The following is a 24,901-nucleotide window of genomic DNA, read 5'->3' on the forward strand; positions in this document are numbered from 1 at the left end:
ACCCTAGGGTTCTGCGGAACCCCGGTTGAGAAACACTGCTCTAGAGCAAAGGCCCTTGCAAAGTTCACAGTCAATTTGCCTTTAGTAAATCAACCCCAATACAGCAAGTGAGTAGAGTAACCCTAGAACTGAAAGGGTGTTACTTGCAGGCTTATTAGGTGAAAAAAAAAGCCTGAAAACGAGTTCAGCCACCACATCTAAGGTTTGGTAAACTGAAATATATTACAGTTTTGTTGCGTTTGGATACAATTTAACTTGTGATTATTATGCCCAGCAAAATGGCAAATCCACTGAATTCAACATACGTGTGTAGGGGGTTACACCCGATTCATTGCTGGGGTCTAAACTTTGACAAACATACAATAGCTTTTTCTTTGACAATAAGCCCAAGAGGTCTTTGAAGGGGAGGGCCATGTGAACACACAGCTCATACCTGTCCATTCCCGTCTTTTCTTTTGCTTATTTAGTTTGGTTAAATACGTCAATTAACAAGAATGTCTTATTCCATATTATTACATTTATTGGTATTAAAGCATTATGTGCAAATATCTCAGTCAATGGAGTTGTGGTGTTGAAAATAACTGAAGATCATAAATTCTGATGCAGTTGACAGCTTGCATGTTTTAATTTTTAAAAAGTTAAAAGCTAATTCTCCAACTTTCACATTCCAGGGCAGGAGGCATCCGAACGCACACAGGTTTTCCCAGGCACTTTGGGGCTTTCAGTGTTCTTTTAACACTGCAGTGAAAAAATTACTGTATTTAAAAGGCGCATAAGACTACCTTTTACACTTAAAAAAACTGGCCAAAAAGCAGGCGTCGTCTTTTACGCCGGGTCAGCTGCTCGGATGCCTGCTGGATGTGCGGTAATACTGAATCTATACATACAGTATATATCGCTTAGCCAATCCCGGTGAGCGATGTATTCAAATGAATACAGAGCCTGCTCGGATTGGAGTAACAACCTCTGCCAATCCGAGTGCCTACATACAGTAGCCTGCTCGGATTGGCTTTGAGAGTCAGAGAGGCGTGGGCTGATGATGTTACAGCCTCTGCCAATCCAAGCAGGCTTTGTATTCATTAATAGAATACATCGCTCGCAGTGATTGGCTCCAACTCCAGCAAGACGGAAGAAGAATATGGCTCCAGAAGAAAGAAATATGAAGCATCGGCATGGGGGTTTGTCCTTTACAGTGAGTACAGGCAAAAAAAAAAAAAATTAAACTGTAAAATTAGGGGGTCGTCTTATACGCCTGGTCGCCTTATACGCCAGCAAATATGGTATATATTTGCTTGTAGTGAAAGCTTTGCCACCAAATAATAAATACATCAAGCAGAAATACAATGATAATGTCAGCCTCTGAAAACGCAGCAGCATATTCATATATACAATCAATATTCTCAAGACAAGCCAATGAACACAGTAGTAACTTGTCTCTGTCATTATACACATACAGAACAACAAGCACAATAACCCAGAGACATGGAGTGCAATCTGCTTTGCATAACAAAAACAAATGTTAGTCCATAGAAGGCATCCTTCTATCTTCAGTTGTGCAAATGTACGGTCTGTTCTTCAGAACTTTTCTCTTCTTTGCTACTCATATTCTTCAAGTTCTCAAGTGCTCTATCTGCAGAGAATGTTATCTCCAGTCCAGATTTTTCATGCAGCCATGACTCAACCTGCTTTTTCATCTGTAGAACTGTTTCAGAATCTTGGTGAATAAAAAAAACAAAATGAATTGTTAATATTGTACTGTACAACTTCAAATGCAGCAAACTTTGGCACTCATCTATAGTCATGAATTTATGCAGCACCCGACTGATGTATCATGTATGATGGGCTGCAGACTATAAAAGTGTTGTATTGTCAAGGAGACCAACCTAACGGTTGAAAGATCCAGACTGAAATCGTATTGAATTATACAAATGTTGAATCTTTGTTTACAAAAGAAAATGAAATAATTGAATAAATGGGGTATTGTGAAATCAGGATTAGGTATCGCCAGTTATAAGATCCTCTATACGCTAGCACTTGGTGCATATTCTTGATGCATACTGAGCATTTTCTGATGTCATCGTCTACATTACCAATGTCTGAATATGCATGAGCACTCAGCAAATCATCCATAGCTTTGTGCTACACTGAAATGAACGCAGGTCAAGACCTCTATCCATACTGATATTGCGCCCCATTCCTTTGGAATGGAAAAACAAGAGGTCAACCAAGGTTAGTGCATGGAGATTAGGATGAAGAACTGTTAGGAGTAGGGTAGAAACTAGCATTTGTATGTCCCAGGACCCAAAATAAAAAATTCACTTTGAATGTATCCTTGCTAATGCTTTCCTTCATATTTGAACAATAGGCTCCTCTAGGTGCTTAAAGCGGGAGTTCACCCATTAAACTTTTTTTTCAAACAATCCCCTTAGATTAATGCTCGTTTTGTCTAGGGGAATCGGCTAGTTGTTAGAAAATGTGAGCTGTACTTACCGTTTTCGAGATGCATCTTCTCCGTCGCTTCCGGGTATGGGTCTTCGGGAGCGGGCGTTCCTTCTTGATTGACAGTCTTCCGAGAGGCTTCCGACGGTCGCATCCATCGCGTCACTAGTAGCCGAAAGAAGCCGAACGTCGGTGCGGCTCTATACTGCGCCTGCGCACCGACGTTCGGCTTCTTTCGGAAAATCGTGACGCGATGGATGCGACCGTCGGAAGCCTCTCGGAAGACTGTCAATCAAAATAGGAACGCCCAGTCCCGCAGCCCATACCCGGAAGCGACGGAGAAGATGCATCTCGTAAACCGTAAGTACAGCTCATATTTTAAAACAACTAGCCGATTCCCCTAGACAAAACGAGCATTAATCTAGGGGGAAAAAGTATATTGTACGGGTGAACCTCCGCTTTAAGTAAATAAATGATTAGCGCTAAAGTTCAAACATACGTTTAAATAGTGTTGACACCATGTATCATACTGTCCATGCAAAATGGCAAACAGTATACTGCAAACGTGCAAAATCAGATATAGGTAGAAAATAAAGTGACATATAAACAATCCTGTGACAAACCGTGACTGAGATTATGAATGTGCACAGCTGCTAAATTGGAAATGCATATAAAACCACTCTGTACTAAAGTGCTAAAACGTGAACCGTTTTAAAAACAGCTGTTCTATAATAAAGTGCAATCCGTGGTGTATAGACCATAAATATCCGTGATGACAATGGTTCAATAGTGCAAACAGTTTAAAAAGGAAGTTAATGTATTAGTTCCCATGGATGGGAGGTTCTCAGTCCTCCTGGTAGTCCAAATCTCAGATCCTCCCCTGGTTAAGTTGTATTATTGAACCATGTAGGTGCTCTTCCACCTGTCTCCCAAAACGCTCACCTCCCGGCTGTTGTAATTAGGCACATAAATCAAGTGGTTGTCTCCTCAGTTCTAAAGGATGTCCAAACGACTGATCCACTGTACCGCTCAGTTCGGTGTTAAAAGTAGCTGAAATGGGGGAAGGGGGGCAGCGGGGGGATCACTCCAACCCGAGCCCAAAGGGAGAGAAAGAGCCACAATAGTGTAGTAATCTCGGTAAAGGGACTTTATTGATAACAGTAAAATTGGACTCTTACACAAATAAAAACAAAGTAGGCAGGGTAAGTTTGCAGTGTGAGTACACTGGCTTACTGTCACCTCCGCTGCTCCTGGTCCGCGCTGTCAGCCTCGAAGGGGGCGGGTTATGTGATAGACCAATACAAAGTGGCACATAATTGTGAAGTTGAAGGACAATGATAAATGGTTTTCAACATTTTTTACAAAAAATATCTGAAAAGTGTGGCGTGCATTTGTATACAACCCCCTTTACTCTGATACCCCTAACTAAAATCTAGTATAACCAATTGCCTTCAGAAGTCACCTAACTAGTAAATAGAGTCCACCTGTGTGTAATTTAATCTCAGTAAAAATACAGCTGTTCTGTGAAGTCCTCAGAGCCTTGTTACAAAAACCTTAGTTACCAAACATCATCATGAAGGCAAAGGAACACATCAGACAGGTCAGGGATAAAGTTGTAAAGAAGTTTAATGCAGGGTTAGGTTATAAAAAAATATCCCAAGCTTTGAACATCTCACGGAGCGCTGTTCAATCCATCATCCAAAAATAGAAAGAGTATGGCACAACTGCAAACCTACCAAGACTTGGCTGTCCACTTAAACTGACAGGCCGGGCACAGAGAGTGTTAATCGCAGCCAAGAGGCCCATGGTAACTCTGGAGGAACTGCAGAGATCTACAGCTCAGGTGGGAGAATCTGTCCACAGGACAACTATTAGTCGTGCACAGCAAACATGTGGAAGAAGGTGCTCTGGTCAGACAAGATCAAAATGTTACTTGTTGGCCTAAAAGCAAAAACGTTATGTGTGGCGTAAAATTAACACTGCACATCACCCTGAACACACTATCTCCACCGTGAAACATGGTGGTGACAGCATCATGTTCAGCAGGGAAAGGGAAGCTGGTCTGAGTTGATGGGAAGATGGATGGAGCCAAATACAGGGCAATCCTAGAACAAAACCTGTTAGAGTCTGAAAAAGACTTGAGACTGGGGTGGGGGTTCACCTTTCAGCAAGACAACCACCCTAAACATACAGCCAGAGCTACAATGGAATGGTTTACATCAAAGCATATTCAGGTGTTAGAATGGCCCAAAGTCCAGAGAATCTGGGGCAAGAATTAAAAATTGCTGTTCATAGATGCTCTCCATCCAATCTAATAGAGATTAAGCTATTTTGCAAAGAGGAATGGGGGAGAATGTCACTCTCTAGATGTGCAAAGCTGCTAGAGACATCCCCATAAAGACTTGCAGCTGTAATTGCAGCAAAGGGTGGTTCTACAAAATATTGATACGGGGGGGGGGGGGGGGGGGGGGGATGGTTGAATACAAATGCACTCCACACTTTTCACATATTTGTAAAAAAAATTAAAACCCATTATTCATCTTCCCTCCACTTCACAGTTATGTGCCACTTTGTGTTGGTCTATCACATAAAATTCCAATAAAATACATTTAAGTTTTTTGTTGTAACGTGACTTTTTTTCAAGACACTGTATGCAAGTGGTTCTCTTCATATCATCCTCATATAGCAATTCATAGAATTCAGTTTGTTTCCATTAACCACTTCAGCCCGGACAATATTGCTGGTCAATGACCGGGCCACTTTTAGCAATTCGGCACTGCCTCACTTTAACTGACAATTGCACGGTCGTGCGACGTGGCTCCCAAACAAAATTGGCGTCCTTTTTTCCCACAAATAGAGCTTTCTTTTGGTGGTATTTGATCACCTCTGCGGTTTTGAAAAAAAAAAAATATTTTTAAATTTTTGCTATAATAAATATCCCCAAAAATATATAAAAAAAAAATTTTTTTCCTCAGTTTAGGCCGATACGTATTCTTCTACATATTTTTCGTAAAAAACAAAAAACAATAAGCGTTTATTAATTGGTTTGCACAAAAGTTATAGCGTCTACAAAATAGGGCATAGTTTTATGGCATTTTTATAAATATTTTTTTTTTACTAGTAATGGCGGCGATCAACGATTTTTATCGGTACTGCGACCTTATGGCGGACACTTTTGACACATTTTTGGGACCAGTGCTATAAAAATGCATTGATTACTATAAAAATGCCACTGGCAGGGAAGGGGTTAACACTAGGGGGTGAGGAAGGGGTTAAGTATGTTCCCTGGGTGTGTTCTAACTGAAGGGGGTGGGGGGACTGACCTGGGGAAATGACTGATCGTCTGTTCATACATTGTATGAACAGACGATAAGGCATTTCTCCCCCTGACAGGACCGGGAGCTGTGCGTTTACACACACAGCTCCCGGTTCTCGCTCTGTAACGAGCGATCGCGGGTGCCCGGCGGTGATCACGCCTGCCGGGCACACGCGTCGGGACCAGGGGCGAGTGGGGGCGCCCACTATTGGCTGATTCGCGAGATTATGTAATATTACGTGATCTCGCGCAGCCGAGCCGACCTGCCGCCGTATAACTGCGGTGGCTAGTCGGCAAGTGGTTAAAAAATATAACTTTTTTAATTCATGAATTTTTACTCATCTCCCCCTGAGGAAGATTATGTGTAATTGAAATGCGTTGGCGCTTAGTATCTACTGCTATTCTCTACTGGGCATCCTTCATGTAATTCTCATCTCATATGACATAATGTTACTTCATCAACTCTCTACCTACTTGCTGATTAATCAGTGGATCAGTAATGTTTACCGTTTATAGTTTTTTTTCCCATGTAAGAGTGGTTAATTTTGATGGATGGGCATACCCATCAGTGATCTACAAAGTTAGGGTGTGAAATTCAATATATTTGGTTTATGTGCTGTGAGATCAAACAGTCCACTTCTGACCCAATATTTCATGATCAGCCATTGCACCAATTTTTATAATAAACTTTGTAAAAAAAATATTTTATAATTATTTTTCTTGTGTCTTTCCTGGGTATATAAAACAATTTATATGATTCCTTTGGATGTGGCACACCACGTTGAGACAGATCATGTAGTCTCTCTGTTTCATTATGCAAACATCAACTTCAGTAAAAAAAAAAAAATTGGAGGTTTGATGAAAAATCCATCAAAACTGACTTGGCTAAAGCTGGTACTTGCATAATGGTGTTCTCTGGGTTTCTATGGGGCTCTAAGAATAAACTAATGTTACCTCTAGGCACAGAGAAACTGGTGACAATCTAGAGAGGTAAGTGTCCGTTGTTTTTTTTTTTTAATGTTAAAGCTGAAGTCCAGGCAAGTTAAAAAATGTAATGCACTTAAATATGAATAAACAACACTTCCGGTGTCAAGGACATATAGTATATGTCATGAAAGTGAAAGAGTTAAACAATGGCTTCCCTGAGCTTGTTCTAAATGAATCTGCCTTCCTCTTTTTAGGAAAAGTGTTCCAAGTGGATATAAAGCCTCCTGTTCAATTCTACAGACTGGCAAAATGCTGCCCCTTGCTGGCTCAAGGCTCCCTTAGCGCCACTTCTATCTAAGCCAGAAGTAGAAGTACATTGTTAGGTTCATAATTTGACTTAATTCTAAACTGGTGAGCTGTAAACATTCCAAATGTGGCTTTTATTTACAATTTTGAGTACTAAGGTTTTTCAAGCATTTCCAATTATAAAGCTGTTTATATTTGATTTTTAATTAACTCAATCCAGTCTTAGTTTTTATGTTTAGTGAAACATCTGGAGACTCTCTTGCATTTGTGTGCCTTAATAAAGTGTGCATTTTTTTTTTATTGCTAAAAATATGTAACTTGTAAACAATTATGCAAAATATCGCAACGCACAAAACTGAGACTACCGTCTTTTCATTCTAAAATTTCTCTGTCTGCAGAAAATATATCATTTTGTGCGTCTCTGAAAACTTTTGAGTCAAATTTGTACATTTTAACATATGTTGGGAAAAACCAGCCAGGCAGTGATAGTATTAAAGGGTAAACCCAACAATAAATGATATTTTAATTAAAAATGATGCCTGGTGGTCTGAATCAGCCCCTGGCTTCTTCAGTGTTTTAGGTACTCCAATGCTCAAATCTCCCAGACTCTGTTCTCGTCTATTTGGGAGTTTTGGTAGCTCCCACCAACATTGGCATATTCCAGTATCTTCTGTTACATTTACAGAAAAACCTTGGTTTGAGAGTAACTTGGTTTGAGAGCATTTGCAAGACAAGCAAAATGTTTTAATAAAATTTGACTTGATATACAAGCGATGTCTTGATATAAGAGTAGCGTCATGTCACAACAGAGTATAAAGGAGAAGAGAGGTGCCTCTAAGTGTAGCAATATGGTTACATTTAATGAAGGTACAACATTTAGAAACTCACATGGTTGATGATTAAAACAGTCATTTCCAAGTACGCAGGCATCTGGGGTAAAGCTGTCCACATAGACTGTCCTCACCGCCATTGACGTCGTCCCTTTCACGCTGCGCTCCACAAGCGGTTCAAGCCTCTCTTTCAGATCGCTCCACTGCAGGGTAATCTTCCCGGTCACAATAGCAGACAGCTTTACCCCAGATCTCTGCATACTTAGATGTGCCTCTTTTAGTCAACCATGCGAGTTTCTAAATGTTGTACCTTCATTAAATGTAACCATATTGCTACACTTCTATAGTCTCTCTTCTCTTTTATACTCTGTAGCTTCTGCTGAATTTTGCTTCTAACCCCCTTGTGGAGACTTCCATTTGTGGATGGACATTTTATGGTTACACAACCTATCACATTGCTATTATATTTTTATATGGATTATAAACCGAAGGACGTATGAATATGAAATAGTTGTGGAACAAATCATTTGAGTTTCCATTATTTCTTATCGGGAAATTTGCTTTGATATACAAGTGCTTTGGATTACAAGCATTCTTCCGGAACGAATTATGCTCGCAATCCAAGGTTTTACTGTATTATAATATAATATCAATAAGTTCAATGAGTGAAACCCCTCATAATAGCCACATCAGGACCTGAGTACTTCAGCGCAGAGATTAAATCAACTAACTCCTAAAACAGCACAGGTGGTATAACACTTGGGTATCTAGCAAAACTGAAATATTAGTGTTGACCCTTTAAATGCAACTAGAATACATACCTAAATTGTACATGATTTTAGCTTTCTGTAATCCACTTCACAGCTTGACTTTAAAATATAAGAAGGAGCCAATAAGGCTCTGGGACAGGACAGATGTACAACAATTTTTTATCAAGAAGGGAGAGCAGAGTAATGACTTATCAGTGGTCTGTTGTTCCTTTATTGTCCAATTACCAGACTGTAATGCATTTTTGACTCAGCAATGCTGCTACCACAGTAAAGATCAATGATGGGGCTGGTGCCGTCTGGCAAGGTTGCACGGATCTCAAGGCTAAACAAAAAAATCCCAAATACTTAAAACCCTAAAAGTCAGTTGGAAAGAGTCTTTTGTGAAACATGGGGGTTTATTTATGAAAACTGGAGAGTGCAAAATCTGGTGCAGCTGTGCATGGTAGTCAACCAGCTCCTAACTATAGCTTGTTCAATTAAAGGGGTTGTAAAGGTACAATTTTTTCCCCCTAAATAGCTTCCTTTACCTTAGTGCAGTCCTCCTTCACTTACCTCATCCTTCCATTTTGCTTTGAAATGTCCTTATTTCTTCTGAGAAATCCTCACTTCCTGTTCTTCTGTCTGTAACTCCACACAGTAATGGGAGGCTTTCTCCCTGGTGTGCAGTGTCGTGCTCGCCCCCTCCCATGGACAACAGGAGAGTCAGGACGCCCACTAACACACAGCTCCTTTCTCTATCTGCAATGTAGAGAGCGTCCTGACTCTCCTGTAGTCCAAGGGAGGGGGTGAGCACAACACTCGCCACCAGGGAGAAAGCCTTGCATTACTGTGTGGAGTTACAGACAGAAGAACAGGAAGTGAGGACTTCTCAGAAGAAATAAGGACATTTAAAAGCAAAATTGAAGGATGAGATAAGTGAAGGAGGACCGCACTAAGAAAAAGGAAGCTATTTAGGAAAAAAAAAATTTCCATTACAACCCCTTTAAGCTTTGACAAAAAAAAAAAAAAAGCTTGGAAGCCGATTGGTTACTTTCGATGCAGAGCTGCACCAGTTTTTCACTCTCTAGTTTTAGTAAATCAATGCCATTGTGTCCTGTGTGCACTTAAGCTGAACCTGTTGGCATCAGTAACCAACAAATGTAGCTTTGCACATATCCAAAACTCCTTATCCTCGGTGGGAAATACGCAGGGAATTGTTGAGTTAGAATTCTGATTTATGCACTTTACAGGGAACACAGATTCATACCCTCTAAACATCATTACTATAATCATACATAATCTAACACCATTTTTACTTGACAGCATCAAAATGTTTTTGGATAGTTGGGAGGAAAATATACCAGCTCAATGCAGAAAGCACCCTTCTAAGAATCACAACAAGCAGTGCTAGAAGTCAATAGTGTTAAATACTAAGACACAGTACTGCCAAGTTGTGCAGCAGGTTCAGCAAAAAAAGCAAAAAACAAAACTGTATTTTTCGGACACACCTGTGTTATACCCGTGGCTTGGGATGTTAAGTTGCTTTAGAAAGCTGTGGGCTAAGATTACTTCTTTTGCATGTTCTTCTTGTGCTCTGAGAGTCAAGGAACCCAACAGCTCTGCATTGTTAGATGTGCTCCTGTAGTACAACATATGAGCTAATTCCAGTGAATTGGCTCTTCTCCTCTGAGCAAACACCTGGAATATATAAAAAAAAACACACACCAGTAAATGGCACTACAAATTCCAGCCCAACAGACAGCAGTCTATGGTATCAGTACGGTGAGGACTGTCAGTCCAACATGCAAGGGTCCTGCAGCTTGCCAGATAAAGATTTGAGAAGATCCAAGGAGCTTAAACAACAAAGAAATGTCAGCGCAAGATCCTCATTAGAATAATAAAGTAATTTAATTATTAATTTACTTCACCATTTTAAAGAGGATTTCGCACTGTCATTTCTTTTGTTGGAATATATCCAAAGGAATGGTCACAAAAAACAAGAAAAAAGGTTAGTTCCTATGTGATAAAATGCATCAGGCATGTTAACCAATTGAGTCTCCAAACCTTTTACTCCATATAAACTCCCATACAAGACAAGTCATGCCGCGTACACACGGTCGTTTTTCAGCATGAAAAAAAAATGTAATTTTTCAGCATGTCCAACAAAAATAACGTTTTTCCAACTTCATCATTAAAAATGACGTTGCCCACACACCATCGTTTTTGAAAAATGATGAACAAAGCGCGGTGACATACAACACGTACGACGGCACTCTAAAGGGAAAGCTCTATTCGCCTTTGGGCTGCTTTTAGCCGTGTTAGTAAAACACGATTCGCGTTTTTTTGTCTGTTACAGCGTGATGAATGTGCTTACTCCATTATGAATGATAGTTTTACCTGAACGAGCGCTCCCGTCTCATAACTTGCTTCTGGGCATGCGTGGGTTTAAAACGTCATTTTTGCCCACACACGATAATTTTTTACAACACCAAAAACAACATTTTAAAAAACGTCATAAAAAATTGAAGCATGTTCGAATTTTTTTTTTGTCGTTTTTCAGAAGATGAAAAACGATGTCAAGCCCACACACAATCATTTTAAATGACGTTTTTAAAACTACCGTGTGTACGCGGCATCACAGTCAGTTTTTTTCTCAAAGCTGTTTCAGTTCCACATTCTTGAAGGCTAACCTAACATATTAGAAAAAAAAAAGTATTTTCTTGTTGTGTTTTCCAACGTAGCTTTTACAAAATCTGCATAGTTCTAGTTATGTATTCCCAAAATATAACTGAAAAAGTTGAATGATTAAAAAGATATTAAGAAAATTCGATTTTTTAGAAACAAACACAGTAAAACGGTAAGACCCGGTTCACACTGGGGTGACACGACAGGCGGCTCAGCCGCCTGACATGTCGCGTCCCATTCGATGCAATGGAACCGTTCTAATAGGAGCGACGCAAGTCGCTCCGACTTAGAAAAAGGTTCCTGTACGACTTCGGGGGTGGCTCGGGGCGACCTGCATTGACTTCTATACAGAAGTCGTTTTGCAAATCGCCTCTGAAGTCGTCCTCAGGACGACTTGCAGAGTCGCCCCCGAAGTCGTGCCGCTGCTGTGTGAACCGACTCTAAGGCCCCGTACACACCATAGAATCCATCCGCAGATAAATCCCAGCAAATGGGTTTCAGCGGATAGATCCTATGGTGTGTACACGCCAGTGGATCTGTTTCCGCGGATAAATCTCCCCTGGGATGGATTCCAGCAGATCGAATATTCGCTGACATGCAGAACATATCCATCTGCTGGAGTCCATCCCAACGGATGGATCCGCTGGTCTGTATAGACTCACCGGATCCATCCGTCCGAAGGGATCCCCCGCATGCGTCGTAATGATTTGACGCATGCGTGGAATTCCTTATATGACAGCGTCGCGCACGTCGCCGCGTCATAATCGCGGCGACGGCGCGACACGTCATCGCCAGAGGATTTCGGCGCGGATTTCAATGCGATGGTGAGTACACTCCATCGCATTAAAATCTGCTGAAATCCTCGAGAGGATTTATCTGCGGAAACGGTCCGCTGGACCGTATCCGCGGATAAATCCTCCCGTGTGTATGGGGCCTTAGGCTTGCTTTCATTTTAGGATTCCCCTTTTGATGCCAAAATGCCATGCATGCATAAAAAAAATAATTTTAGAATATTTTTTTTTGCATAACATTAGGAAAAGATCACTGGCTGCTCCAGAGTGTTCCTATGGAGTGCTGTGTACCTGGAACAAAAGCTCAGAAGCTCATTCATTTAGCTCCCTGGCTTAATACTGGACCCCAGCTGTCACTGATGTCACACCTGGCGGTTCCAATGCAGAAGCTGGTCAGCACCTTCAAAAACCTTTTGGTCCTAAAGCCAACAGCGCAGGCTTAAACAGCTGCTGTACCAACCTCATTTAAAAAAAATTGCACCTGGAACTTAAACGGTTAAATATCAAATGAAAACAAGTAGGATAACTAAGCATGAACAGTGCTGGACTTCCATAGCACTCCTTTAGTGATTAGTATACCAATTGAAGGATCAGCAAGTGGCATCATATCTTTAAAATGTATGTGAAGCTAAATCTATTTGTTTTCGTTTTGGATGATGTGAGGGGCAAGGGTTCATACCCCTTTCAGGTTTTTTACTGCTGTCTGTGTCCCTGCTGGGTAGATTCACCATCTCTATTTGCCCTAGTAGGCTGAATGTAGACATTTACAGCCTTAAAATCCAAGATGGGGCAGATGCCCCCTTTTTGTTTGGGAACTGTAAACAGGTTGGAGTAAAACACCTGGGAATGTACTGCTGCAGGGACTGAGGTGATAACGCCCTTCTCCAAAAGACCCACCCATTGGGGAGGGTGCTGGGAGTGAGACTTGGCTGTAGCCCCTGGAACACCCCCCCCCCCACATACACACACTTTAGCAAGTGAGGGTGCACTCTCATGCTAAAAAAAAGATTTGTAGAAAGGCTTGAGGGACTTGGAAGTCAAGGGTTTGTAGATGGAATGGGAAAGACTCTTTTTGGTCTCCAACATTGATTCGGTCTTCCCGAAGTTCTTATTCTTTTGCCAAGAAAGATGGGTACTCTTTCTCATTGTAACATCCTTAATGGAAGTATCCAGGACAGCTATGAAAAAACATCCCTCAAAGGGCATGCAAAGCAATAGCATTTTGCAAGCAGGTTTTACAGCCCGAAGCTTAAACCAGAGGGTCCTCCTCATATTCACTGACAGGGAACCCATCCTGGAGGGGCTAGAGACTTCTAACAACCCTTCCACATTATAGTTCAAGGCTGCGGTGATGAGCTCCGGGTGTTCTATGATCAAAGAATTGACTTCCATAGTGATTAGATTAGTCCGCTAGTGTCTGACAAACTAAGGTTACTGCCAACACTGCAGGGCCTGCCAGTGAGAACAGAGTTCTAGAAAAAGCTTCCAACCACAGGAGCTGAAGGTGAGCAGGTCACTGTGGGCAGAAGCAAAATGAACCGAAGAGGATGCCATGTTTCACTTGCACTCCAGAGCAGCAGCAACAGAAAGGTCTTCCGTAACCAATTCATGCTGACCGCCTTCCAGCCCTTTACGAGTTCTAAAAGCTGGGAGGAGGGCATCCGTGTCATGTAACCGCTGCAATTGGCTGTCACATGATCAGAAAGCTCCCGATTGCAATTATGCATTAGCAGCTTTCCGATCCCTGCCGGCTACCATGCTGGGAGTGTGCAGGGCGCACGCTCTCAGCACTGCTCCGCACTTTTACCCCTTATTCAGCATTAACCTCTTGACGCCAGCCATATGCATATATGTGGCCTCTAAGGCCCACGAGCAGCCGCATATACGTGTATGGCCAGTGTCAAGAGGTTAACACTGTATGAGGGGTAAAAGTGCGGAGCACATGCAAAACCCCAGCAGATAGAGGCAGTTCTCAATCCCTAATCATTAAACTTCTGTGGTAAATCTGAGCGAGTCTTCATAGTTAGGTAATACTCCATATTCCCATTGCACACGTTCCTAGACAAAGCTATAAAAGATTTGGGTGCTGCATATTATTTATTAATAAATATGAATTTATTATCCGACTACTCACCTTCCAAGCGCGGAAAGTCATGAATCCAGCAAACAAGAAGAAGAGCAAGGAACTTCCAATCTTCAGGTCTGAAAGGACCACCATCCCCACATTGACAAACACGATGCCTCCGCTAACTAGCAGCATAATGTTCAATAAAGTGCGATCAAAGCTGGACGTTCGCACCTTTATCACAGGAAGCAGCTGCTCTAACCCCTCCAGGGGTATATCTTTAAAGCATTTTAAAATCATATGGGAGTTTTTAGGTCGAGCTGCTAATAGAACCCGCTTAAAGTAACGCCTGATGAAAGAGAAATTAAACCATTAGAAGTTATAACTGCAAACAATAAAATAATAACAGGTAATTGCTGTCAAATACTAGGCATTTTCACCATGCGTGCCCCTCTTATTAAATGTACAGGTATATTAGTGAAGAAGATATATAATGTATGGAAGATCCAAAAAAAAAAATATGAATATTCTAGAGGGTTTTTCAAGTTCGGATGACTTCATATATAGCCCATAGATTGTGGTTCAGGGTGCTTAAAGCAAAGTTACACCCAAAAGTGAAAGCTCCACTTATCAGCCCCCCCCCCACACCCAGGTTCCACATTTGGCACCTTTCAGCGGGGAGCGGGTACCTGTCCCCACTTCTGAAAGATCTCGCTGCAGCAAAATGACTTGGAAGTTTGGCCCCCCTCCTCCTTCCTCTGCCGCCGGGCCATTCAGAAAGCGCAGAATGCCGGCGGCAGCACCTGAGAGCCGATGGAAACATTGCCTGCAGTGCCGACATCACTGGATTTCAGAACAGGTAAGTGTCTTAATATTAAAAGTCAGCAGCTACAGTATGCCAAGTATGTTTTTCTTTAACTTGAAGGGCACTATAGTACATAGTAAGCAGCGCTAGTTAGGAATTATTTGAATTGTGTGTATAGATAAATTATTTTAGACAATTTAGATTATAGCTAAAGCCAAAACTATTTGTTCAGTTTCGACAGAGTAGGGGGAGGGTTAAAACCGCTGTCAGTGTACATAAAGCTATAAAACTTTTTTTTTTTGGCTAGAGTAGGGAATGATTTTTTCCCATCTGTGTGTCATTACAGAGATTTTTCTTCACTTAATTTCCCTCTCTTGTAGTCTCAGCAGAAAGTGAAAGGATATCTTTCCAATGTGAGGGGAAATCACCCCTTGGACAGGTGCCACAATAAATGTGTCCCATTGGATGATTTCCCCTCTATTGTCTGGTGAAATCTCAAAAATTTGGATTTACTCTCATATTAATTTGTAGTGACATTGGTGATAAGGACAATTTGATAAAATGAATCTCCTAAAAGCAGAACTTTTCATCTTTCCATCTATGAAATCTTCTGCCATTGTTGTTTTAACTTTAGATAGTAGAACATTTTTTTTTGCCAGTAAATACCTTATACACCCCACTTCCTGTTTGTCTGGAAAAAAGCTTAGGCTTATGAGATCATGCACATCTCTCTCCCTCGTACGAGTTTGCCAGGAAGGGAGGGGTGATTCATAAGAGGGCCAATGAGAGCTGCAGAGCTCGAGGTGTGCCTCTGTGTAAATCCAGGAAGTGAACAGGCAGCAGCTTCAACTGCCCACAGTTAAAATGGCTGCGGCTGGACTTAGTGGAGGGAGATTACTGCAGCATATTTGGCAAGTACAGAATCATAGTATACAGTTGTGCTCATAAGTTTCAATGCCCTAGCAGAATTTATGATTTCTTGGCCATTTTTCAGAGAATATGAATGATAACACAAAAACTTTCACTCATGCGTAGTGTTGGCTGAAGTCATTTATTATCAATCAACTGTGTTTACTCTTTAAATCATAATCACAACAGAAATCACCCAAATGACCCTGATCAAAAGTTTCCATACCCCAGTCCTTAATACCGTGTATTGCCCCCTTAAACATCAATGACAGCTTGAAGTCTTGTGTGATATTTGTAGATGAGGCTCTTTATCTTCTCAGATGGTAAAGCTGCCCATTCCTCTTGGCAAAAAGCCTCCAGTTCCTGTAAATTCTTGGGCTGTCTTGCATGAACTGCACGTTTGAGATCTCCCCAGAGTGGCTCAAGGATATTGAGGTCAGGAGACAGAGATGGCCACTCCAGAACCTTCACTTTATTCTGCTGTAGCCAATGACAGGTCGGCTTGGCCTTGTGTTTTGGATCATTGTCATGTTGGAATGTCCAAGTACGTCCCATGCGCAGCTTCCTGGCTGGTGAATGCAAACGTTCCTCCAGTATTTTTTGATAACATACTGCATTCATCTTGCCATCAATTTTGACCAAATTTCCTGTGCCTTTGTAGCTCCCACATCCCCAAAACATCAGCGATCCACCTCCGTGTTTCACAGTAGGAATGGTGTACCTTCATCATAGGCCTTGTTGACTTCTCTCCAAATGTAGCGTTTGTGGTTGTGGCCAAAATGCAACATTTTGGTCTCAACTCTCATCACTTCAAATGACTTTGTGGCAGAAGGTTTGAGGCTTGTTTCTGTCCCGTTTGGCGCATTGTAAGTGGGATACTTTGTGGCATTTGTGTAGTAATGGCTTTCTTCTGGTGACGCGACCACGCAGCCCATCTTTCTTCCTTATTGTGCATCTTGAAACAGCCACAACACGTTTTCAGAGAGTCCTGTATTTTTCCTGAAGTTATTTGTGCGTTTTTCTTTGCATCCCAAACAATTTTCCTGGCAGTTGTGGCTGAAATTGTAGTTGGTCTACCTGACCGTGGTTTGATTCCAACAGAACCCCTCATTTACCACTTCTTGATTAGAGTTTGAATACTGCTGATTGGCATTCTCAATTCCTTGGATATATTTTTATATCCCTTTCCTGTTTTATACAGTTCAACTACCTTTTCCCGCAGATCCTTTGAGAATTCTTTTGCTTTCCCCATGACTCAGAATCCAGAAATGTCAGTGCAGCACTGGATGAAAGATGCAAGGGTCTGTCAGGAGTCCAGAAATGCATTGACCTTTTATACAGACCCACTAATTACAAGTAAACAGATCACAGGTGAGGATAGTTACCTTTAATAGCCATTCAAACCCCTTTGTTTTTAACTTGTGTGCATGTTATCAGGCCAAAGTCACCAGGGTATGTAAACTTTTGATCAGGGTCATTTGGGTAGTTTCTGTTGCCATTATGATTTAAAAAGAGTAAACACAGTGGATTGATAATAAATGGCTCCAGCCAAACACTAACCATGAGTGAAAGAAAAGTTTTTGTTTCATCATTCATATTCTCTTAAAAATGGCCAAGAAATCATACATTCTGCCAGGGTATAAAAACGTATGCGCACAAGTGTATATAAAATAATATGCAAACTGGTTGGAGGGAAGCTTCAGAAAGGCAAATATGTTTTCATTACAAATTATGTGAGCAGACTGCAGTTCCTCTTTAACGAGAACATGGGCAGCAGAACACGGTTCTAAACACCTCACTACTCTATTCCATTCTCTATTAAAAGTGGACCACCTTGCTGACCAATGACGAAAGGAGGGATAGAAGTAAACTCAGCTCTTCCAGGGAAAGTGGATTTAGCTTCAGCTGCCTATAACTCTGGATCTACCGATTGTTTTCATATGCAGATTTTGAATTGTTTACCAGTCTGAACTGCTCCTATCTGGACAGGTTTACTTTTTCATAATCCTGAATTTTGAAACTTAATTTCTATTAGGGTTGTCACAAGAGCATTTTTTTTATCTGTAGTTTGAAGCAACTGTAAAACCTCTCATGATGTTGCTAAAAAAAATAAAAAAAAGAAGACTTAAGCCTCGTACACACGACCAGTCCATCCGATGAGAATGGTCTGAAGGATCGGTTAAACGATGAAGCTGACTGATGGTCCGTCGCGCCTACACACCATCGGTTAAAAAACGATCGTGTCAGAACGCGGTGATGTAAAACACGACGACGTGCTGAAAAAAAACAAAGTTCAATGCTTCCGAGCATGCGTCGACTTGATTCTGAGAATGCGTGGATTTTTAACCGATGGTTGTGACCCATCGGTTAGGAATCCATCGGTTAAATTTAAAGCAAGTTGGCTTTTTTTAACCGATGGTTAAACAACCTATGGGGCCCACACACGATCGGTTTTGACCGATGAAAACGGTCCATCAGACCGTTGTCCTCTGCTTAACCTATCGTGTGTACGAGCCCTTACAGAACTTACAGAATACTGAAAGCTGCTGACAGGTATAAAGGGTAGGTGACACCTCTATCATACCTGTAACAGCTTTCACTCGAATGCTGGGCTGTTTTGATGATGGGGCACACTTTTGAGTATATTCAGAGTGTGAAACGAAAGCCTCGTACACACGATCGGATTTTCAGACAACAAATGTGTGATGGCAGGGTTTTGTCCGAAAATCCGACAGTTTGTATGCTCCATCGGATAACTGTTGTCGGAAATTCCAACAACAAAATGTTGGATAGCATGCTTTAAAATTTTTACGACAACAAATGTGTCTTGGGAAAAGGGGGAATAGCCGCTCCAGGTGGAAACCCAGACGAACATCCACTGTTGCAGACAACTCAGGTGCAGGCAATGCACTTAGCAAAGCAGGAACAAAGATTGTCTCTGGACAGCCGCACACTGAACAAATTGTAGCCTTTATTGAAAAAAGGACAGCACTACAAGTCACAGCAAAGTGAAATAAAATAAAACAAAACCCAACTGCTGACGCGTTTCGCACTAACACTAGTACTTAGTCATAGCGTAGTGCTGTCTTTTTTTTCAATAAAGGCTACAATTTGTTCAGTGTGCGGCTGTCCAGAGACAAACTTTGTTCCTGCTTAACAAAATGTGTCTTGTCGGATTATCCGATCGTGTGTACACAAGTCCATCAGAAAAAATCCAGAGTACAACCATGCATGCTCCAAACCAATGCTAACCATAAGACAACATTAGCAGAAGTTGCCCAAGGGGTGGTGCTGAAGAGCTGAAAAACCACGTTGTTTTGTTGATGTTGGCTGACAAAGTTCTGGCATCTGTATGAAGAACAAGTTCCCAGCCAATGCCCTTCAGACACAATTCCACGGATTTGTCCGATGGAAATCCGATCGTGTGTACGAGGCTTAAGCCTCCCTCTCCACATTCCAGCAGAATCCCTTCAGCAGTGGTACGCTCTCTAAGGCGCTTCCAGATACATACACACTTGTTGCCTACTCATTGTGCAATGCAGGGTTAATAGCCCTGCATTGTATGTGATGATGCAGAGGGAATGGCAACAGCACCGAAGGGAAAGGAAGGGTGCGCTGGACCTCGCTGGAGTGGGGGTAAGGTGTGTAATGTAGCTCTCTCCTTCAGCTTTCCTTAGACCTAACAAGAACTTATCACTTGACATGTAAGAGGCCGAATTCAAGGATTTAAGTTAGGCTTTAGGGCTTACACCAAATGCTTGTAGGCTGGGGTGTCCAACCTGAGGCAAGAGACAGCTATGAATGCGGCCTAACAGGAAATCACTACTTACTTACGAACAGCCCACCGCACATATACTGCGGCAGGGCGACCTAGCTGCGCAAACCAACGGACCTGGGCAGCACAGTGGTGTAGTGGTTAGCATTTTCATCTAGCAGCAAAAGGGTCGCTGGTTCGAATCCCGAACACGACACCATCTGCTTGGAGTTTGCATGTTCTCCCTGTGTCTGCGTGGGTTTCCTCCGGGTAATCCGGTTTCCTCCAACACTCCAAAGACATGCTGGTAGGTTAATTGGATCCTGGCCAAATTGGCCCAGTATATATATGTATACATGTGTGTACGACTCTGTGTCCCAAGCGTGTCAAGATCCTACGGGGTTAATGACCGCACCAGCCAAGCAGACACTGGCTGCAAAAAGCGCCTAGAGGCGATTCAGTTCGCATGTGTAGCGCTATACAAGTCATTCATTCATCCCCGTTCTGACAGGGGACAATACTGAGATCAGCTGTTCCTAGTGATCAGGAACAGTGATCTCTGTGTTGTCTCAGTAAGTTCATGCCCTAGGGCATAGCATGCCCATGCCATAGTTTGGATAAGTATTATAGTAGAAAGTAAAAAATATTATGTTTCAAAATTTTTGTTTATAGTGCAAAAAAACCTGCAGATGTGATCAAATAGCACCAAAAAATACACTCTTTGTGGGGGAAAAATAAGGACATACATTTTATCTGGGAACAACGTCGCACGACCGCTTAGTTGTCAGTTAAAGCGACGCAGTGCCGTATCGCAAAAAATGGCCTGGTCATTAAAAGGGTAAATCCTTCCAGGGCTGAAGTGGTTAAAAATTATGAAATGTTGGAATGTTCTTGTAAAAATGCTTTTACACTATCTATCCTTATTGTTTGTGTACTTTATGTATGGCCCAGGACAATTCATCTTGCAATATGGCCCAGGAAGGCCGAAAGTTTGGACACACCTGGTTTAGGCGATTCCTGTAATAATTCACTTTCAGCAACATTTACAAAAACTGCCAGCATCGGTGCATGTGATCCAGTGCTGCGAATGATGATGATGGCACGCCTGAAGATATGCAGCTTGCATATTACAGAAGCTAGCAGTAGCAACACCACAGCCAACCACAAGTTGGCATAAATATAATGAGAGGTTTGAAGCAGCTACAAATCTTTTCTATGAAACAGCTTGTGTGGCATGGCCCTTCCCTAACATCAATAGAAATACACAATTCCCAGAACAGAGGAAGTCATACAATGTGTTCTGTATGATATACTAGTTATTGCAATGTTCTATATTTACATTGTACATGACGACCACCCAGAAACAAGTCTTGCCTTTCTGGTGGGGTGCGAGGACTTCTGGAGAAGAGCGATTCCTGGTACTTGGGGTTCAGCTGGAAGGTTAAGGGTCCAAGTCTCTGTCCAAGTGCCCAGTATTGGATATATTCGTATTTGTCAAGATTCACATGAACCTAAAAATCCACAGCAGGCTCTCATGTTATATAAATTATGCTTTTATTCTACTAAAAGTTTATTCAATAAATTTGCATACGTGTGTGTGTAAATGAATACAAAAAACATCCATGTAGTAGCACATGTATACTGGGAAAATACTACAACTCTATATTCTTGTCTGCAGGAATCTGCACCAAATGTTGTCAACATTTGGTTGTTATGCTTGGTATACATGCTAAAGTTTTTTTTCCCCTTCAACCCAGCAGGCTGGAAAAAAAAAAAAAAAAAAAAAAAAAAGATAAGGAGCTTGCTGTACTAACTATGCAATGTTAGTATAGCGATCGCTCCACTTTGGTATTGTGTTTTGATAGGGGGACCGCCCCCCGCCAGAACACACGGGACCTGTACACACGGGTTGAATCAAAGTAGGTACAGTTGAATAAAGACAATAGTCTATCTAGTCCAACCTGTGTAGGCGCACATGCGTCAGTGTCTATAATTATTTCCCATATCCCTGTATGTCGAGTTCCTTAAGCAGCACATCTAAGAGTCTCTTAAAATATCCATACTCCCCGCAGTCACCAATTGTGGAAGATAGTTCCACAGCCTTATTGCCCCGACAGTAAACAAAAACCTTCCAATCTCAATGTGTGGCCCTGTGTCCTCTTAGGCCCCGTACAGACAACCGAACATGTGTGCTGAAACTGGTCCGCGGACCAGTTTCAGCACACATGTTCGGTCGTGTGTAGGCCTGAGCGGGCAGGATTCCAGCAAACATTTGCCCGCCGGGCCTTTTACCAGCGGGCAAATATTTCTGGACTTGTTTTAAAACAGCCCGCTGGAATCCTGTCCCCTCGGACATGTTCGGTCGTCTGTACAGACCTACCGTACATGTCCGAGCGCCCGCCATCCCTTGCATGCGTCGAATGACTTCGACGCATGCGTGGAAGCATTTAACTGGCAGGCCCGCCCACGTCATCGCGGCGACGGCGCGGACACGCCCTGCGTATTGTTTATGCGCGGATTTCTGTATGATGGTGAGTACAGCCACCATACAGAAATCCCCGGGCAGCCATGTACGGTGAAAACGGTCCGACGGACCGGTTTCATCGTACATGTTTGCTCGTCTGTACCCGGCATTACACTCCTTGAGACTTAATAGTTTTTTCCTATGCTGGGATCGCCATTGAAGCGCCGCCGCCCCCCCGGGCTGCTCAGTCTAAAATGCCCGGGCCTATTTTTTGTCCCAGTCCAGGCCTGGTATATAGTCTTACATAACCATGATCTGCAATTCCAAGCTTTTGTCAATAATAATGTCAATTCTACATCCCTCCCTCACGCCCAAAGATCAGTGTTCATAAAAGATCATTTAATGCCTGCACCGTAACATGACATGTGATAGGACACTTCATTCACATATGCAGTGTAGGAATGTGGATATGCTCATTAAACAGAGAATTGCTGCACAACTCAAACCTCTCACATACAAGCTAACATAGATTCCATTACAAAGCAAACTATAGATAAGCATTCAAATACACATTTCAGGCATATTGTGTTAATACATAAAATTACAGATCAAATACCTGCACTCCATCATGAGGGTGGTGCACAATTAGTGCATAAGCCAAAGCATCCTCAGACAACACATTAAAGTTCGCCTGATCCAGAACTGGCTGCAGATACTCCAACACCTGTTTTTCTTTGGATAACTTTTCGCTGTCTGTAAGGCTGCTGGAAACTAGCACAGCGTCACGGTCAGGATTGATGGGATCATACAAAGTCTAAAGAGAGACAAAGTATATTTGATAAAGAAAACTAAATCACATTACAAGCAATCATTGCAAGTACTCATTATGTTGCAATAGCTTTGTATAATTTCCCATAGCGCTGTTCCATTACATGTGTAAATAAATAAGGGAAAAGGGTATATACAGCAAAAGTGGTATTTGCCAAATATGCTCAAAAACTAAGCTTGTCCTCTGGGGGTGGGGCCCCTATTTTAGTACCAACTACAATACTGTTAAGCCCCATACACACTATCAGTTTTCCTGATGGTTTTCTCTTCAGGTTTACCAAAACCATCTAATATGAGGTCAAACCTTAAGCGTTTCAATTTGAATGCAATCAGGCAGGTCCTTGTACTACATGGTTTTGGTAAACCTGAAGAGAAAACCAGCAGGAAAACTGATAGTGTGTATGGGGCTTAACAGAACCAAAAAGTATCTACCCAGCTGCTGTGTGGGCCCAGAATTCTTTTGCTGTACACTGGACAAGTGTTCTCTATGTCAGTAATAATCTGTTTCATCACATCAGCCACTACACCGAGCAACATAAAGGTGTCAGTGCAGAGATCTATAATAACATTATCAAAGCAAAAATACTGTATTTGGAAAATGTAGTACAACACAATAAAGATATACCACTGAGACATTCACAAAACATAAAGTTACATCATTTATATAAAAGTCCTTGCATAGAAGGGTTTTAAAAAACAAATTTTGACTTACCTGTAGTTTCCATATATAGTACTGGACACAAGCTGAATATTCATAGACCCTGACTTGTAGGCTGCTACCTTCAGGTGATTGGACACTAACAAAGCTTTTGGACATGCCCCTATAACCCTACCCCACTCCTACCCTGAGAGACCTCAGTTTTTCTTTTTAGCAAGCAATGAAGACTAACACAGGAACAGAGGGGAGGGTGTCCTGTACTGTACTTCAACATTTAAAAATCTAAAAGGGCAAGCCAACTTTTTTTTTTTTATCATCATACAGTTCAGGACACGGGCTAGATATTCATAGACCCTAGGACATTTCCAAGCAACAAATCAGAGAGGTGGGCAAACAACAAATAAAGTTGTGCCAATGACCCCAACAAAATAGATAAGGGTCAAGGACCCAACTTAGAGTGCCATTGAACCTTGTGGCTGAAAGCTGCATTCGTAGAGGCCTGGAAATACACCTGGTAAAACTTGCGGAATGTATGAACTGAATACCAATGGGTGGCCTTACAAAAAGTGAGAAACAGACATTTGATGTCAGCATGCCCAGGAGAGGAGACTCTACAGAGTAGATTTTCCTCAAAGTGGCTTTTCTTGCTTTGAGTAATATATGAACAAAAATAAAAAAAAAAACAGATATAATCCAGTCCTTCATTACCCGGGCTTCAACAGCCATGATATTAAAACCAATGACTGAGAAGCAGGATGGTACAGAAGGCCTTAAAAGGGGTTGTAAAGGTTTGTTTTTTATTTTCTAAATAGGTTCCTTTAAGCTAGTGCATTGTTGGTTCACTTACCTTTTCCTTCCATTTCCCTTTTAAATGTTTTTTTTTCCCCTTGTCTGAATTTGGGGATTCTGAGTGGCAGTCTTGGCTTGCTTGTCTGCAGTGATGAGTCTGTATAGGTGTTCATCTAATCTTCCTTTTCAGAGGATTTGCTTGTTATTCTGAATTGTACATTGATTACCTTGGAATTGAACCGAGACCACTGTTTTTCACCGATAGGCTTCATTCTAGGTCTGGTATATACTGTACATTTTTCATTTGAATACTTTGCTTGTGCCCAGATGGTGTGATTCAATTCAAGAACCCTTGATCATTACCTTCTGCAGTAATACTTTTCCCATTTGCTAGGAAGACTGTCACTGAAATCAATTTCTTTAAAGAGGATCTTGGTGCTGGTTATGTGGCTACACTCATCAACCATGTGACATACCAATCTGAGCCACGTTCAAAGTACCACTTTATGATGTGCCTGCAGTTTCCTTTGTGACTGCTTTATCTCTCTCTTTTGAATGGCTCTTACCTTCGCTGCTTAGCTTTCCA

The 24,901-nt window shown here is 41.8% G+C and overlaps 1 protein-coding gene across 2 annotated transcripts in view; it reads right to left on the reverse strand.

Annotated features, from left to right (window-relative positions):
• Window positions 1-1,199: 1,199 nt before the first annotated feature.
• Window positions 1,200-24,901, reverse strand: part of TMEM143 (transmembrane protein 143) — a 49,973-nt gene continuing 26,271 nt past the window's right edge. For both annotated transcript variants that reach the window (XM_040325678.1, XM_040325677.1), the window contains exons 4-8: window positions 22,657-22,854; window positions 20,951-21,087; window positions 14,178-14,457; window positions 10,076-10,265; window positions 1,200-1,714 (exon numbers count right to left, since the gene is read on the reverse strand). In XM_040325678.1, the coding sequence (XP_040181612.1) occupies window positions 1,548-1,714; window positions 10,076-10,265; window positions 14,178-14,457; window positions 20,951-21,087; window positions 22,657-22,854 (972 nt within the window). In that variant the 3' untranslated portion in view covers window positions 1,200-1,547. The remainder of the gene's footprint in view (window positions 1,715-10,075; window positions 10,266-14,177; window positions 14,458-20,950; window positions 21,088-22,656; window positions 22,855-24,901) is intronic.

The sequence above is a fragment of the Rana temporaria genome, chromosome 10 (genome assembly GCF_905171775.1).
Source record: "Rana temporaria chromosome 10, aRanTem1.1, whole genome shotgun sequence".
In the NCBI taxonomy this organism is placed as follows: domain Eukaryota; kingdom Metazoa; phylum Chordata; class Amphibia; order Anura; family Ranidae; genus Rana; species Rana temporaria.